Source organism: Harpegnathos saltator, unplaced genomic scaffold (genome assembly GCF_003227715.2).
Source record: "Harpegnathos saltator strain DR-91 unplaced genomic scaffold, Hsal_v8.6 scaffold354, whole genome shotgun sequence".
Lineage (NCBI taxonomy): Eukaryota > Metazoa > Arthropoda > Insecta > Hymenoptera > Formicidae > Harpegnathos > Harpegnathos saltator.
The window spans coordinates 742,934-758,373 of record NW_020230155.1 but is presented as its reverse complement, the minus strand read 5'-3'; the positions used below and the strand labels follow the sequence as shown (position 1 = coordinate 758,373).

General features: G+C 42.2%; 1 protein-coding gene across 1 annotated transcript in view; it reads left to right on the top strand.

Moving 5' to 3' along the window:
* Window positions 1–13,224, top strand: part of nAChRa7 (nicotinic acetylcholine receptor alpha7 subunit) — a 250,833-nt gene extending 237,609 nt beyond the window's left edge. Inside the window, exons 6-11 of the mRNA XM_011149256.2 lie at window positions 2,250–2,444; window positions 5,005–5,091; window positions 6,791–6,900; window positions 8,144–8,252; window positions 8,332–8,732; window positions 12,524–13,224. Of these exons, the coding sequence (XP_011147558.2) occupies window positions 2,250–2,444; window positions 5,005–5,091; window positions 6,791–6,900; window positions 8,144–8,252; window positions 8,332–8,732; window positions 12,524–12,691 (1,070 nt within the window). The 3' untranslated portion in view covers window positions 12,692–13,224. The remainder of the gene's footprint in view (window positions 1–2,249; window positions 2,445–5,004; window positions 5,092–6,790; window positions 6,901–8,143; window positions 8,253–8,331; window positions 8,733–12,523) is intronic.
* The last annotated feature ends 2,216 nt before the right edge of the window (window positions 13,225–15,440 follow it).

Here is a 15,440-nt window from a genome sequence, read left to right as displayed (position 1 = left end):
CGTTGCCGGTACGCGACGGTCCGTGCCGTATAGTGTGAATCGACCTTAATTCGTTCGTTCGCACGGGTTAAGCGCAAGAAACGCACGCGGCCGCGCCTCTTTATCGCTCCCGCGCTGCGGCAACGCAAAAACGCTTCTCGTATCCCCGTGTATCATCCTACGAAAAATTGTACGATGCATTACGCGCGGGAATAGCGCTGGCGTGTGCACGTGTAATATATGTGTCGGGGTTATGAGGCTCGCGGTAGAAATGTATCTTAAGTAACTGCAGCTGCGCGGAGTAGCGCGTTTTGTACCCGGGGGAATAGCGTAAGATGGAATCGCCCGCGTTTTTCTCCGCGGTCCTGTTGCACGGGATAATTCAGCGGGGAGAGTGGAGAAATTTTTCGCTCCCGACAACTCTTTTGTTACGCTCGAGCGCGCACTTCACTTTATTGACGATGTATCAATTGTCCGTGTGCGGCTGTGCGGCCGTGTACGTGCGGTACGTGCTCGCACGGCCATCGTGTTTAAGCGTCAAATCGAATACGAGAAGTTCGATTCGAGTGAAAATTTTAAGTGCGCGCCCCATTGTGCCGGAGACCGCGGCTATAGCAGCGAGAAAAAGCTCCCGCCGGTACTTTCAATCGGATATCGACGCATCGAATCAATTAGACTTCAGAAAGCGCATGGTTTACTTGGATTTAAATTACATATGCACTCGCGTGATCTTTCGACTGTTTCGTGAATCGTTATGTTTGCCGTGAAAAAGGAAAGAGGAGAAAGAGCCGGTGAATCGCGAGAACGGTGCTGACCTGAGTCGAAACGTTTGCTGCGTCGATATGTTTTCTAGCTTTTGCATCTTCTCTGGTCTGCGATGATATTAAGAAAGATATTCGTCGGAAAATATTTGTATTAAGCGCAAATATGCAAAAGTTTCCGTCGGATCTTCAAATCGGGTGTCTGGGATCTTTTGGAAACGAAAAATTGTGAACATTAATCAGATCAAATTGAGAAAATTTGCGTACTTATTTGCAAAATGGTAAAGGACTTTTATAATAAAAGATCTTAGTATTAATAAAAAGAAAATAACACTTAATTTTTAAATAAAAATAAATAAATAAAAAATACATTAAATTATTTTAGAATGATAAATGAAAATGGTGGTAATAAGAAACATTCGGAATAACCTAATCTACAATTATATAACGGCTATTGCAACTAGCGACAGGTTCAAAATTCAAGTTCAAAGTTCAATATACTCATATCTATCGCTAAACGCATTAGTTGTCATATAATTGTAGGTTCATTCTGAATAAAAAGGTCTTACCATTTTGCAAATAAGTACGCAAATTTTCAACTTATCAATTAGAAGAGCTTCTAAATGTGGTCATTTTCAATCATTAATAACTTAATAACTATTGCGACTTTTCCAAAATGGTACTTGACTTTTTGGTACTTCTTAGTTTGATCTACTTTAATCTTCACAAGTTTTTGTTTTCAGGAAATCCCGGACACCTTATGTATATCTATTTAACAATAAAACACTATATTCATTTTAATCAAAATATCTATCGTCACTACCACCTCTCAAGTAATTGTCTAATCCCATTTCTAAAAAGCGATATAGCTTTTGAAATGAAAAAATTATCGACCCATTTTCGAACTTCCTCGGCATTAGTAAATCATGTAGCGGACAAGCCGTGTTGCGACGATCTGAATAAATGAAGATTAGATGGAACGATGTCTAGCGATTAAGCGTTTTGTTTCCGCGGCAGTCTTTTTTGGTTCAAACAAAAGAGCATACATGCACTTTACCGAGTTTCATTTTTACCTGTAATAAAAATGAGGTTATGTTGAAGACACCGTAGGTAAATTTTAAGATCGTGAATAAGCACCCTTTTAGATTTATAAAGCTCCGTAAAAAAAGGACCATTAACACATTTTCAATAGAATTTACTAGAAACTGTAGGGCGAATAATCATAACTGTGCTTTCACTTAAAAGTGTCGTGGAAAAAAAGAATAATAATACATATTATCTACAATTATTATAATGTATATTACTTACAATCAACTAACAACAACAACAACAACAACAAGGTTACCATTCACAATCTCGTTTATTTTTTCTTTTTTTTTCTTCGAGTGCCACCTAGCAATCCGGTCTCTAAACACACGTTGCACTCGCATCGTGCAGTCGCGCGAAATTCGAATTTGGCGTCTCGCAAAATTTCTTACAGGACTAACCTTTATTTCGTCTGTCGCACAGGGGTGCCCGGCAAGAGAAATGAAATCTACTACAATTGCTGCCCAGAACCGTACATAGACATCACCTTCGTCGTCATCATCAGAAGACGCACACTCTACTACTTCTTCAACCTGATCGTGCCGTGCGTTCTGATTGCCAGCATGGCCGTCCTCGGGTTCACCCTGCCGCCCGATTCCGGCGAGAAACTCTCCCTCGGCAAGTTTCAACTCGATGCAAAACTCCGATTGCCCTCAACGATCCGTGAACGTTCTCGCGATTAGGCACGCCCCTGTTTGCTAAGAGCATCAGACGTTTGCGCGATTAGGTCCGACCTACTTCCGGTCGGCGGACTCTCTCCCGCATCCGGGCACTGACGCTGAAGAAACTAATCTCCCCCGAGCTCTTGTCGCGAGTTCCCCCCGGCCTTCCCCTCGATTCGTAGATCAGGGTCGGGATCTCCGCGGGTGCCGAGTCGAGTCCCGACGCGGAAATTAACGCCGATAAAATTCCGTCACGTTCAACTGCGAGAGCTTGCAGTTCGTCGATCTCACGGACTCCGAGAGCGCGACTTCCACGTCGTCGCGTCGAACCCGTGAAGAACGTGAAGTGCCGACGGTGTAGATTGCGTGTCTAATGCGATTTGTGAGCCGCTCGTGTAACGCGAATTTCATTGCGCGCGCGGCTCCACATTCCGCGTGTCGCACTCGATCCTCGTCAAACCTCTTAGGACAAACTCTGATATATGTAGAGGGAGAGAGAGAGAGAATGAGAAAGAGAGGGGAGGGGGAGAAAGAGAGGACACCATTTCCTTTCGTATAATCTCAATTAGACGAGATGTCGATCACGAGCTCTTATCCGCCCCTTCCCGTCAGAAATTTTTTTGCTCTAAACAGCAGCGAATGATCGATCGGCTGATGATAAACGGCGACGTGGCTCGGATAATTTTACCGCCGATAAAATGTAGACGACATCGCGGTTCCGGTCGCGCGCGCGTGCGCATGCGCGGCAACGCGACTTTCTCGCGCGGTCGCGTCGCGTCGCGCGTTTTCAGAATCGCGCACGGCGGAAGCGCGGAATTATCCGTTACACGTTATTTCATTGTTTCCCCGAGAACTTGGTCGTTCTGGAATTCGGCAAGGAGCGCGATACCGGCGAGAGAGAGATTCTGCCTCCGACGACGGTCCGAATCGCTCGGCTGCATAATTCCGATTCCTCGGCCGCCTCACCTCGCCTCGCCTCGCCACGCCTCGCCTCGCCTCGCAGCACCGTGTAAACGTTCCCGTGATTAGAGCCAGGAGTTCGCTGAGCGCATCGGGCGTTTGCGCGATTAGATTTCGCCCGATCTCGATTGAAACGACGTGTCTCGGCGCGATAATTTCAGCCCCGGTCGTCGTCGTCGCCGTTGCCGTCGCTGTCGTCGTCGAGTTTCTTCGAGCGTGCAGGCTGCTGCTGCTGCGTGCTGAATCCACACCGGATTCGAAAGCGATCGCGACAATCGCGTCAGCGGCGCCGAGATACGCCGACAATGGAATTGCAGTGCCGAACAACGGCGAGAGCAAGTCTCCGTCGCGAATTTCCGCGAGGTTCTTGGCTATTCATAGATTGAGGTACAATTATCGCGTGTACGTGTCTTTGCTGCGAGTCCCTTGGCATTAACGGCGATTTTAGCGGGAAGAACAATTCACACGAAGCTTGAAACGCTCCCTTCTCAAGTACGAAATTCAATCGGGTCAGTCGTGATTTTTACTGAAGATTTTCCCACGAATCTGCCGTCGGCGCATTCGCTTTCTTCTTATTCGACTTGAAATTAATCATCGATTCTCGGAGGAGAAGCGGTTGATCGTCGTACGAAACATCGTCTTAATTTTATTGAGCGGATTTATTATTCATAATTGGACCGCCAATAGCGCCTTAACGATGTGAATATAAGGCAAAAGTTGCCTTCGATTCAACCGGGGAGAATTGGAAACATCTTACTCGGCGAGAAAACGCGGAAGAAGAAACGATGCGATACTACGACTCAATCGCGAACGGGATCTCGAGAGCACCTCTCGACGCGTTGTCGCGCAACCTCGAAGAAGCTCGAGTAAAGCCTGATATTTAGATGAAGCACCTGGCGTGGCCGCCTGCCGCGCGCGATGTTTTGAAAGTCTAAATAATTCGAAAGCACCTCTTAACACGATGCTGCGGCTCGCAAATAAGCGTCGAGGGAAGTTCAAAGCCCCGAGCGGCGACGCTCGGGTTGAGATACACGAGGTGTCCTGGACACGAACTGCCTTTGAAGCTCTTTGTCTAAGATGCTAATGAAAATTAGACACCAAGAAACTGACAATTTCCCTTCTCAAGAAGATATTCTTGAGAATTGATATTCACCTCCCCTCGACTCGTCGCGGTTCAACGATAAATGGAAACGGAAAGTCGCACTATCGACACAACTTTTGCTCTCGACGGGACAGCGATCGCAGAAAATCAAAGTAATTTTTCGGCAGCATAAATTTCCGTAGAATCCGCTTTTCATTCGGCAGGTTAGATGGGAAGGCAAGGGCCGGGCTCGGTTTACGGCTCGCCATTATGTGGCCGAGCCGACGAGGGAGATTGGGGATACTATATATCGTTTGATACAAGAGTGTGAAAATCGAAGGGTCTTTAGCACGTAGTTGTCACGCATCGGAAGCCCTCCGATCGTTCAAGAGCCGACAGGGCTGATCCTATTTAGCCACACTGACATACTCGACTTTAACGATAATTAATCGAAACCAACGAACCTCTTTTGCAGGGGTAACCATCCTTCTGTCCCTCACTGTGTTCTTGAATATGGTTGCTGAGACAATGCCAGCGACGTCCGATGCCGTGCCGCTTTTAGGTGAGCTCGATCGAATTAACTTTCAATATGATTAACTTCTCGATATGAAAGAGCGACCTGATCGGTTAGCCATATTGCAAACCCTTCGAGTGGAAAAAGAGGGACTGGAGCGCGGAAGGGGACTAAGGGCTGTTTACACTCTCTTGCAGGACAATGTCCCCTGATCGCGAAACAGCCGCGCCAGGGGACGTTTGTCGAAACTTATTAATTTGAAAACAAGTAGCCTGTGTCTATTTTTGAGGAAAACGTGTAAATATTAGGAGTGTGATTTAGTTTTAAAGATTTTTTTCTCAAAAACTGATTTACTTAAACAAGATAATGAACAAATACCTTAATAAAAATATTTTTCTCCGTTTTCTACAACTTTTTCCCATCTTTCTGGCAAGAGATGGATTCCGCGACGATAAAAAGATTCTTCTTTGGAGTTGATTCAATTCTCAACAAATTTTCGCATTTGTTCGAAGTTATAAAAGTGTGTATCCTCTAGAGCATGTTGCATCGACCGGAACAAGTGATAATCGGATGGAGCAATGTCTGGAGAATACGCGGAGTGCGGTAAGACTTGCCATTCCAACTCTGATAGTGTTTGCTTCACTGATAATGCAACATGAGGTCGAGCATTGTCGTGAAGAAGGATCACTTTATATCGTTTATTCGCAATTGGCATCTCGTTTTTGGTCCACTGCTCGCTTCAATTTGTATAATTATTATTGATAATGATCAGCGGTGACAGTTTCACTCGGATTTCGGACTTAAGTTTATAGTACGCAACACCTTGATCCCACCAAATATTTTTGCCACCAAATACAGCAATATCTTTGAATACAGCAATACCGTAAATATTGATTACGCCTCGAAGTGAATGTTGCTGGTTGGCCTGGATCAACCCATGATTTTTTTCGTTTGGGTTTATCGAAATACATCCATTTTTTATCCCCAATAATATTTCGATACAAAAAGCTCTTCATTTTTTGTCCGGCGATGAACGAAATGCAAATGTTTAACTGGTTCGCAATGACATTTTCCGATATTTGATGTGGGACCCATTTTCCTTCATTGTAAATCATTCCCATATCATGCAAAGGTTTAGTAACTGTTGTACGATCAATATTTAATGCTCTGGTACGTTCTGAAGTGCTGGAATTATGCTGGATTTTCGTCCAATAATGCTCGCAAATCCGCATTTGCAAGTTATTTCTGATTGTCCAGAAAGTGACCTTTGTCGTTAACATTAAAATCACCATTTTTAAATCCTCTAAACCAATATTCATTGTCTCAATTTATGGTGCAACATCATTATAAGTTTGTATCAGAATTCTATGACTTTTAGCCGTTTTCTTCTGATTAAAAAACAAAAACAACGCATCTCGAAAATGCTCTTTAAGAAACTTTATTTTTAAGATGGTATTAACACGATTTTTACTGCGACTATTGTTAGTAAAGGATTAAAGCTGTGATTGGAATGCCTTCGACAAAATTGACATTAGTGCCATCTCTTGCAAAACCCTCAAAACTAAATCACACTCCTAATACATTGTGGAGAGAAGCGTGAATTTAACATCGCCTAAGGTGTAATCCCGAAAAGGAACGAGACACGTGTCGAATAAGACACGATGAATATTGACATATTCCAACTACGCGATTTGACTTTCGCTTGAAACATGAACACTTTGAAGTCACATTGTCGCCTTCTTTTCAGGGACGTACTTCAATTGCATCATGTTTATGGTGGCCAGCAGCGTGGTCAGCACAATTCTCATCTTGAACTATCATCATCGGAACTCTGACACCCATGAGATGTCTGAATGGGTAATTTCCTTTGATCGATATCAAAGCGCGTTGCAGCAGCGCGATTGTTACGACTTAATAATCGCCCATAGTTAATACGTCGCGACGCTAACGAAAGGTCGCGGATCCAATCGCCGACGGATTAACTTGCGAGATGTCCTCTTTGCTCAAAAGATCGCATATATTTCTTTCTCTCTCGAAACACGAGTTGAGAAAGAATCTGAATCGCTCTCACATAATATGGCTCTCACATGTAAGCCTGGTTTTGGCCATATAATTTCGGTTTCCGAAATTAACGATAATTAAACACAAAACAATGAAATGAGAGAAACGAATGACTATTTCATCGCTGTAGAATGAATCGGCTTATAAACCGGTTAATCCGTTAATGTCCGATAATGTCCACGTGAACACAAATCAGTTGTGAATTATGCCGAATTTTATTGAAAATCGCTTGCGCTCATTCCGCTAAATTGGTTTATCCGTCGCCGGACTGGTCGAGTGTATTCGCTGATACTTTTTTCTATTCGCGCATTCGCGAAGAGAGTAACTTTACTAAAGTATCCGTTTTCGGTTCATCGCTCGCACTATACGACTCCTATATACATCAACCGATAATTATAATTTTAATTAAAATGCAACGCGCTACCGCCGCGGCCGATGCGTCGCTCTCTCTCTCTCTCTTTTCATCGCGGATAAATCAGGAATTTTATGGCCGGATAATTAAGGGCCACTTCGCCGAATACGCATCGCGATATTAAATCTCGTCGCATAATCGACTTTTTCCCGCCGGACGTCACATTAATTAGGATGTAAATTTCGGGGATTGACACGCGATGATTTGCGGGCCATCAAATTTCTGCGAGCTAAATGCGCGCAAGCTAACTCTAATTAATCAACGCGAATTCCTTTGAGTCTCAAAACGCGACGAAAAGCATCGAAAAGATGAGGCGAACAAAAAGAAATGAGACGAACAAAAAAAAGCATTCTCGCTGGTAAATGATCCTCTTCAATCTCATCTGTTTTATTTCGATTCGGCCATTCGGACGATAACTAGATTTTTATAGGTCAACATTTCCATCGAAATTAATAACAGCATAGATATTTTTGCCGAATAATGAAACCGAGTAATATAAAGAACATATTGCAACACATCAAAAGTCGAAAACTCTCCCTGATAATATTCGAACATCCTACAGCGATAATTAGTTATCGCAGCGAGTGAACGCAGATGAAGATACATTGTTCACCGAATTGTTTACAGATTAAGGTCGTTTTCCTGTACTGGCTGCCCTGCATACTCCGTATGTCAAGGCCCACCGAGAAAGAAGAGAAGGAGGTGCAAAAGTCGCAGAAACCATCTCCGGTCACGGGTAAGACGACTCTCTCGTATTTCACTCGTAATCTCACGTAACTGTAAGCTCATAAGCTAATCGTCGCGTCGTGCGCCAGGCGCGAGCAAGTCGTACGGTGACCTGGAGCTCCACCAGAGGAGCAGCAAGTCCCTTCTGGCGAACGTGCTGGACCTGGAGGACAACGCGCTAGCGTCACACAACAATCTGCTGAACAATGTATACAGCACGCCCGGGCCGCACCATGCGCACACGATGGGTCACGGCCACAGTCACATGCATACGACACCCCATCATCATCACAGCCACGCGGCCACGACACCGCACCATCAGCACGCGACGCCGATGCCTCACTCGTCGTACCCCGGCCACCAGATCAGTCACACGCCGCACCATCATCCGCACCCGCAGGACGCACCGACGCCGCAGGTCGAGACGATACTCCAGAACGCGTGCTTCTGCGCCCGCTACGAACTCGTGCTAATATTGAAGGAAATCAAGGTGAGAGCGACTCGAAGCGTACGCCTCAGACACAACGCCGAATCCAAGATTCTTGCCGGTCCTTGAGTATTCAGATCCTTTGATCCCAAGAATATATACAGCGAAACAAAACTACCAAACCTCTGAAACTTTGACAACTTAGAACCATGAGGTGCCCCAAAGTTCAAACGACGATTTGGAGCGATTTAACGAGTACTTCAGATATGTTGTGTTTCTCTAATTCAGTTCGACTTTTATATCCTCGGATTTTTGAATTCTTTTTTTATTTCAAAGTTTAAAGATGTATCGAGCTTTTGAAACCTCGAAATTCCAAGGTTCCTAGGACCAAAATTTAAAGCGACGCAATAACCGTGGATATTTTGATTCTCAATTTCTATGGTTTCCACCACCAAATTCTCGATGATCCTTAGGTATAGAGTGTCCCACAGGAAGTTGCTGAAACTAAATGATCCACGATTTGGTTCTCCATTCTATGACGTTAGAACGAGTCTTAATTAAGGTTAATGGCCGTCTGCCTGAGAATCCGCAATTTTATTCTGGTTGTGGTAAAAGTAAGTCTGTGCGCGTTAAAATGAGTAATCTGACGATGGAAGAAAATCTATCTTATCGAGTGCTTCTTTTCTAGAGGAAAAGTATATAGTAGTGCTTATAAAGGATTTTGTATTAAGTGCAGAACACAAAATTACGAGCGAAAATGCAATGAAGAGGTTAAAATTTATTAATTATTTAAACTTTGATGTTACGTCATTTCATTTTTTGGCAATAAATCTACATTAAAATAATGTTTTCATTGCTTTTAATAGAATTATCAATAATTTTAGGAAATATGAAACTATTTGAGATCATAAGCACAATCTGCCAGGTCTTTCTATGTCTGTAGTTGTAGAAGAAAATTTTGAAGAAATTAATAATTATTTTAAACAAAATCTAAATGCTTTCATTCGAAGAGCTGCCCAAGCTCTTCGAATATCGAAAATAACGGTACACAGGTTTTTTAAAATATTTCATGAACCATATAAAATAACATCTCATTAATTGCTAACCAAACGCTCTTTGATGAAGAGTTTGGAATTTTGCAAGGCAATAAATAGAATATTTGAAGATGGAGATCTTGATGAAAAATTGATAATTTATACGGACGAGGTACATTTCCGGCTAAATGGCATTAAAGATAATTATTATGTTGGAAACTTGAAAACGGTGCCAGATTTAGTAGCAGCTATTAAAAAGATCAAAGATGACATGCTAAAAAAAATTTTTACGAATTTTCGTACAGAATTGAGTTTTGTACAGATTCAGATGATGCGCATTTTGAAAATGTTTACCACTAGTTTATTTGATCATTAGCATATTTTTCATCATCTTTTTTAACAAGATAGACTGAACAATTACATTTTTAAAAATTTTATTTATACGCATTAAAAACCGGACTTTTTTTCAAAGTAATTTTTGTTTTTACAATAATTGAATACATTTGAAAATGATTCATGAAAATATGAATTACAGCTAATTAGTTTCAGTAACTTCCCATGGGATACCTTGTATTTAAATTTGTTACTTCCAAGGAACTAAATTGGAAAACTAAAAGTACAGGAACTTCAAACCTCGAATTTAAAATCCTCAAATTCCAGTTAATAACGATTTGGAATATTTCAGAACGATTCAAAAGTTTTGAATTTCTAAGTCTTTGAACTCGCTTCGGCTTTTCCGTTTCCGGGATCCTCAATTCCTATCAGGTTTCGGTCACCTAAATTTTTAAGTTACAAATATCGAAAGATACGAAACTCCACAAACTTCGCCATCCAAGAACTCCGTCGCATGGCACATTTTTTTTCATTTTAGTTTCAAAGTTTAACGATACAAAAGTGTCAAACTTTTGAAATCTCGAAATTCCAAGGTTCTAAGAACTAAAATTTCATCGGGAGACTCGATGAGCGTATTGGATATTTTGATTCTCGATTTTTATAATTTTCACACATTTTCGACTTTAAGTATTTGAATCTGTCATTTCCAAGAAATTTAATTTTACCCAAAACTAAAAGTAGGGAAATCTCAAACTTTGAATCTGAAATCCTAACGTTCCAGTTAATAACGATTTAGAACGATTCGATGACAATTTTAAATTTCTGAATCTTTAAACTCGTCTCGGCTTTTCCATTTCCAAAATCTTCAGTTCCTACCAGGTTTCTGTCATCTGAACTTTTAAATTCCAAATATTCACAAATATCGAAAGATACGAAACTCCATAAATCTCGCCATCCAAGAAATCCGTCGTATGGCACATTTTTTTTCTTTTTAGTTTTAAAGCTTAAAAGTACAAATGTATCAAATCTCTGAAATCTCGAAATTCCAAGCTTCCTAGGGCCAAAATTTAAAGCGACTCGATGAGCGTATTGGATATTTTGATTCTCGATTTCTATAATTTTCATAAATTTTTGACGATCCTTAAATATTTAAATCTGTCATTTCTAAGAAACTAAATTTTACACAAAATTAGAAGTAGGAAAATCTCGAATTTTGAACCTAAAATCCTAACGTTCCAATTAATAATGATTTAGAACGATTCGATGACAGTCTTGAATTTCTGAGTCCTTGGACTCATGTCGGCTTTTCCATCTCCGGACTTTTCGTTTCCTATTAAGTTTTGGTCATCTAAATTTTTAAATTCCAAACCACAAACATCGAAAGATACAAAACTCCATAAATCTCGCTATTCAACAATCCGTAGTCCTATGGCTCATTTTCTTTTCTTTTCTTTTCGTTTCAAAGTTTAGAGATACAAGGGTGTCAAACATCTGAAATCTCGAAATTCCAAAGTTTCTAGGACCAAAATTTAAAGCGACTCGATGAACGTATTAGATATTTTGTTTCTCAATTTCTATAGTGTTCATAAATTTTCGACGATCTTTAACTATTTAAATCTGTCACTTGCATAAAACTAAATTTTACACAAAACTGAAAGTAGGAAAATTGCAAACTTTGAACCTAAAATTCTAACGGTCTAATTAATAACAGTTTAGAACGATTCGATGACAAATTTTAAATTTCTGAGTCCTTGAACTCGTTTCGGCTTTTCCATTTCCGAAACCCTCGGTTCCTATTAGGTTTTGGTCACCCGAATTTTTAAATTCCAAACCGCAAACATCGATAGATACGAAACTCCATAAACCTCGCCATCCAATAAATCTGTCATCCCATGACTCATTTCTCTTTCAGTTTCAAGATTTAAAGATACAAAAGTATCAGACTTCTGAAATTTCGAAATTCCAAGGTTTTTAGAACTAAAATTTAGAGCGACTCAATAAGCGTATTGGATATTTTGATTCTCGATTTAGTTTTCACAAATTCTCGACGATCCTTAAATCTGTCATTTCCAAGAAACTAAATTTTACATAAAACTGAAAGTAAGGAAATTTCAAACTTTGAACCTAAAATCCTAACGTTCTTAGTTAATAACGATTTAAAACGATTCGATGACAATTTTAAATTTCTGAGTCCTTAAACTCGTTTCGGCATTTCCATTCCCGGAATCCTCGGTTTCTTAGTTTCGGGCACCTGAATTTTTAAATTCCAAACCGCAATTATCGAAAGATACGAAACTTCACAAACCTCGCCATCCAAGAAATCTGTCGTTCCATGACGTCCAGAAACGTCACAGCGCTCCTGATCTAAAAATATCCAACGCTCCCATCTAGAAACCAAACCAGTACTGCTTCATCGCAATTAACAATAACAACGCTCCGTCATTTAAAAATGTGTTGACGACGAACGGCGCGCCCGTCTCGTTGCAGATAATAACGAACCAGCTGAAGAGTGAGGAGGAGAACACGAAGGTGACGAACGACTGGAAGTTCGCGGCGATGGTGATCGACAGGATGTGCCTAATCATTTTTACTCTGTTCACCATCATCGCTACCATCACCGTCCTGCTGTCGGCGCCGCATATTATCGTCACGTGATTCAGAAAAGCCAGGCTGCCGCCGGTGGTTCCGGGGCCGGCGAGGAATGCTCGCCGCACGCCGTCGCCGGCGTCGACGTCGGCGTTGTTGCTGGCGTCGGCGCCGAGGTCGACGGGGACCGCATGCGACATCGTCCCGGTGACGCGCCCGCCCTTCCCGTCGCTCGGGGCCCGCCGGACCGGGCTCGAGAGTGCTCGTCTTCGAGTTCGTACGCCGCTTCGTTTCGGAGACCTGCGCGTTAGGAAGAAAGCAATACGAGGAGTAACTTCGTTTCTTTACGATATACATAATACCGATGAAAATAAAAATAATAACGCTATCGATAATGAGGATAACGATAATAGTACTAATAATAATTACGTAATAGTAACGGTAAATTTCATCGTATTATTATCCCACAAGGACGCCTTAGCGAAACACATAAACACACACGTCTAGATGGCGCGAAAGGACAAAACGGAAAAAAGAAAGAGAGAAAGAGAGAGAAAGAGAAGGAGAGAAAATGAGAGAAAGAGGGACAAACAGAAACAAAGAGAGATGCGCAAAGAGAGAGAGAGAGAGAGAGAGAGAGAGAGAGTGAGAAGGGGGGAGAGAAAGAGAGAGAAAGAGAGAGAAAGAGAGAGAGAGAGAGGAGAAACAAGGAGAACACGCAAAACACAGATGTACGCGTGGAGCACACGCGTGACACGCACACCGGTTTGCACACGCATCCCTGAGAGCAGTCGACATGACTGTGGCACAGCTTTCATAGCCGAAACGGTACATCTCCTCAGACGAGTTAAATGATTCAGTTCTACGAGAGGTGCGATTACCAGTTCTCACTGGAGCGTGAGTCGGTCGAATCGAAAGACGCATTCGACTCTGTCCTCCGCGGCTACACTTGGGGATGTATCACATTTATACACACACACACACACACATACACACGCGCACGAGCACAAGCGCACACACATAAATACGCATATACGAATATCCGTGCACAAATATACGTACACGGATACACACATGCACGTTACGCGAGCGACGATGCGCGTGGAAGTGCGACTTGCCGATGAATTAAAGATACCCGCTGCGGTCGAGGGCTAATGTTGATGCAGAGATCCCCGAATACACGCGAGGAGCGGTCCTATTAAAAATTCAAAGGCCCCTGTGTGTCGACTGTGGGCGATTCGCGTAAATGTTTCCTAGTGTTTCCGCGAGTTCGCGTAAAGTCTCGCGTGAATCCGCGAAGAACCGCAAAACCTGCAGACGCGGAACTCGGAGAACACGAGTCCCGCAAAAATGTGAAATAATAATGTGACCGAGTATGCGAACAGTGGTGCTCAAAGGTGAGCGTACAATCGAAGTTTCCGATTGTTCGAGCGAGATCCTCGACGGGAAGACATTCGGGGATTACTGCACGCGGATTTAACGTCAGTCCTCATCTACGACAAGACGCGGAAGGAAGCTCTCGAGAGTGTCGACCGCGGGAACCGCCCGCGTTGAAATTTCGGCTCTGCGTTAACCCTGCGAAATTCGTCAAACTTGAAAGGCTAAGAGAGAAACTGGAGGTGTAACATTATAATACAAGACTATTGGTGCTACGAATGATGATGATTGCGTCGTCATTTTGTTGATGCCTGAAAAGAAATCATTATCTAAGAACTATATTTAATATTCGATTATCTTAATAATCTACCTGCACTTATTTTCATTATTGATTTCTAATTTTTCAACAAGCGACGCATTAATTACGTAACTTATTCAGCTGCAGATAGAGTATTACGATAAACTAATGTTAAATAATTAATACAAATTATCAAGCAAATGGACAAATATAAAGCAACAATATTCCTTTCTTCGTAACCTATCATTTTTTATCGGCGTTAATAATCTCGGCAGGATTCAAAAATTCGGTAGAGGCTCAAAGGAAGTAAAACGGAAAAGGAATTGTAGACATGGTTCGCAAAGTTTGATTAATTAATAACTGTGATTAAGTAACAACTGTAATAATTACAATGATCGTTTGCAGCATCAAGACAGACATAATAAGCCGTGCAATGTTACATCTTGAGATTTTTCGTTAATCTTTAAAGCGCGAGATTATTCGCAGGATTAGCGTGGAATCAAAATTTCGATCCCGGCGGTTCCCCTTCGGCGCGTGCGAAACAATACGATGACCGGAAAGAGACGAGATACATAATGAGACTACGAAGGAAGACTGGAGAAAAAGAGACGAAGGCAGCGAGGAGAAACGAGGAGAAAAGGGGGAATCGGGCTTTAAGGGTAAAACGCACACGTTACACTCTCAAAATACACACGATGAACTGCCAAGATGATTATGCCAAGAGAATTTTCTTATCAGTATCACTAGTATGTAAAAATCGACGACGACTTAATAAACGGGGGATTTGTACTACGATTTAAGTGACGGTGGCGTAACATAAATACTCTCTCGGATAGGTTGTGCGAGGGAAGGGGGGGAGGGGAGTAGCCTCGAAGGATCTCGAGGGACACGCCGTGCGAAAGAACGCGGAAGACAAAGGGACGGAGGAAACGCGAGAGAAAATTGCGAGGGACGGCTAACGGTTGTTCGATAACTACTTTCGCTTGTGACAACGCGGACAGAATATTCAGCCTTCTTTCACCTTCTTTCCCTGCTGCCCACAAAATGCGAGCGAATTGTTTCGTCATCGATCCGTATTCTCATCCCGCATTCAGCGTCAAGCGCGATGGCCCACGATAATCTATTTATTTCATTATTTATTCG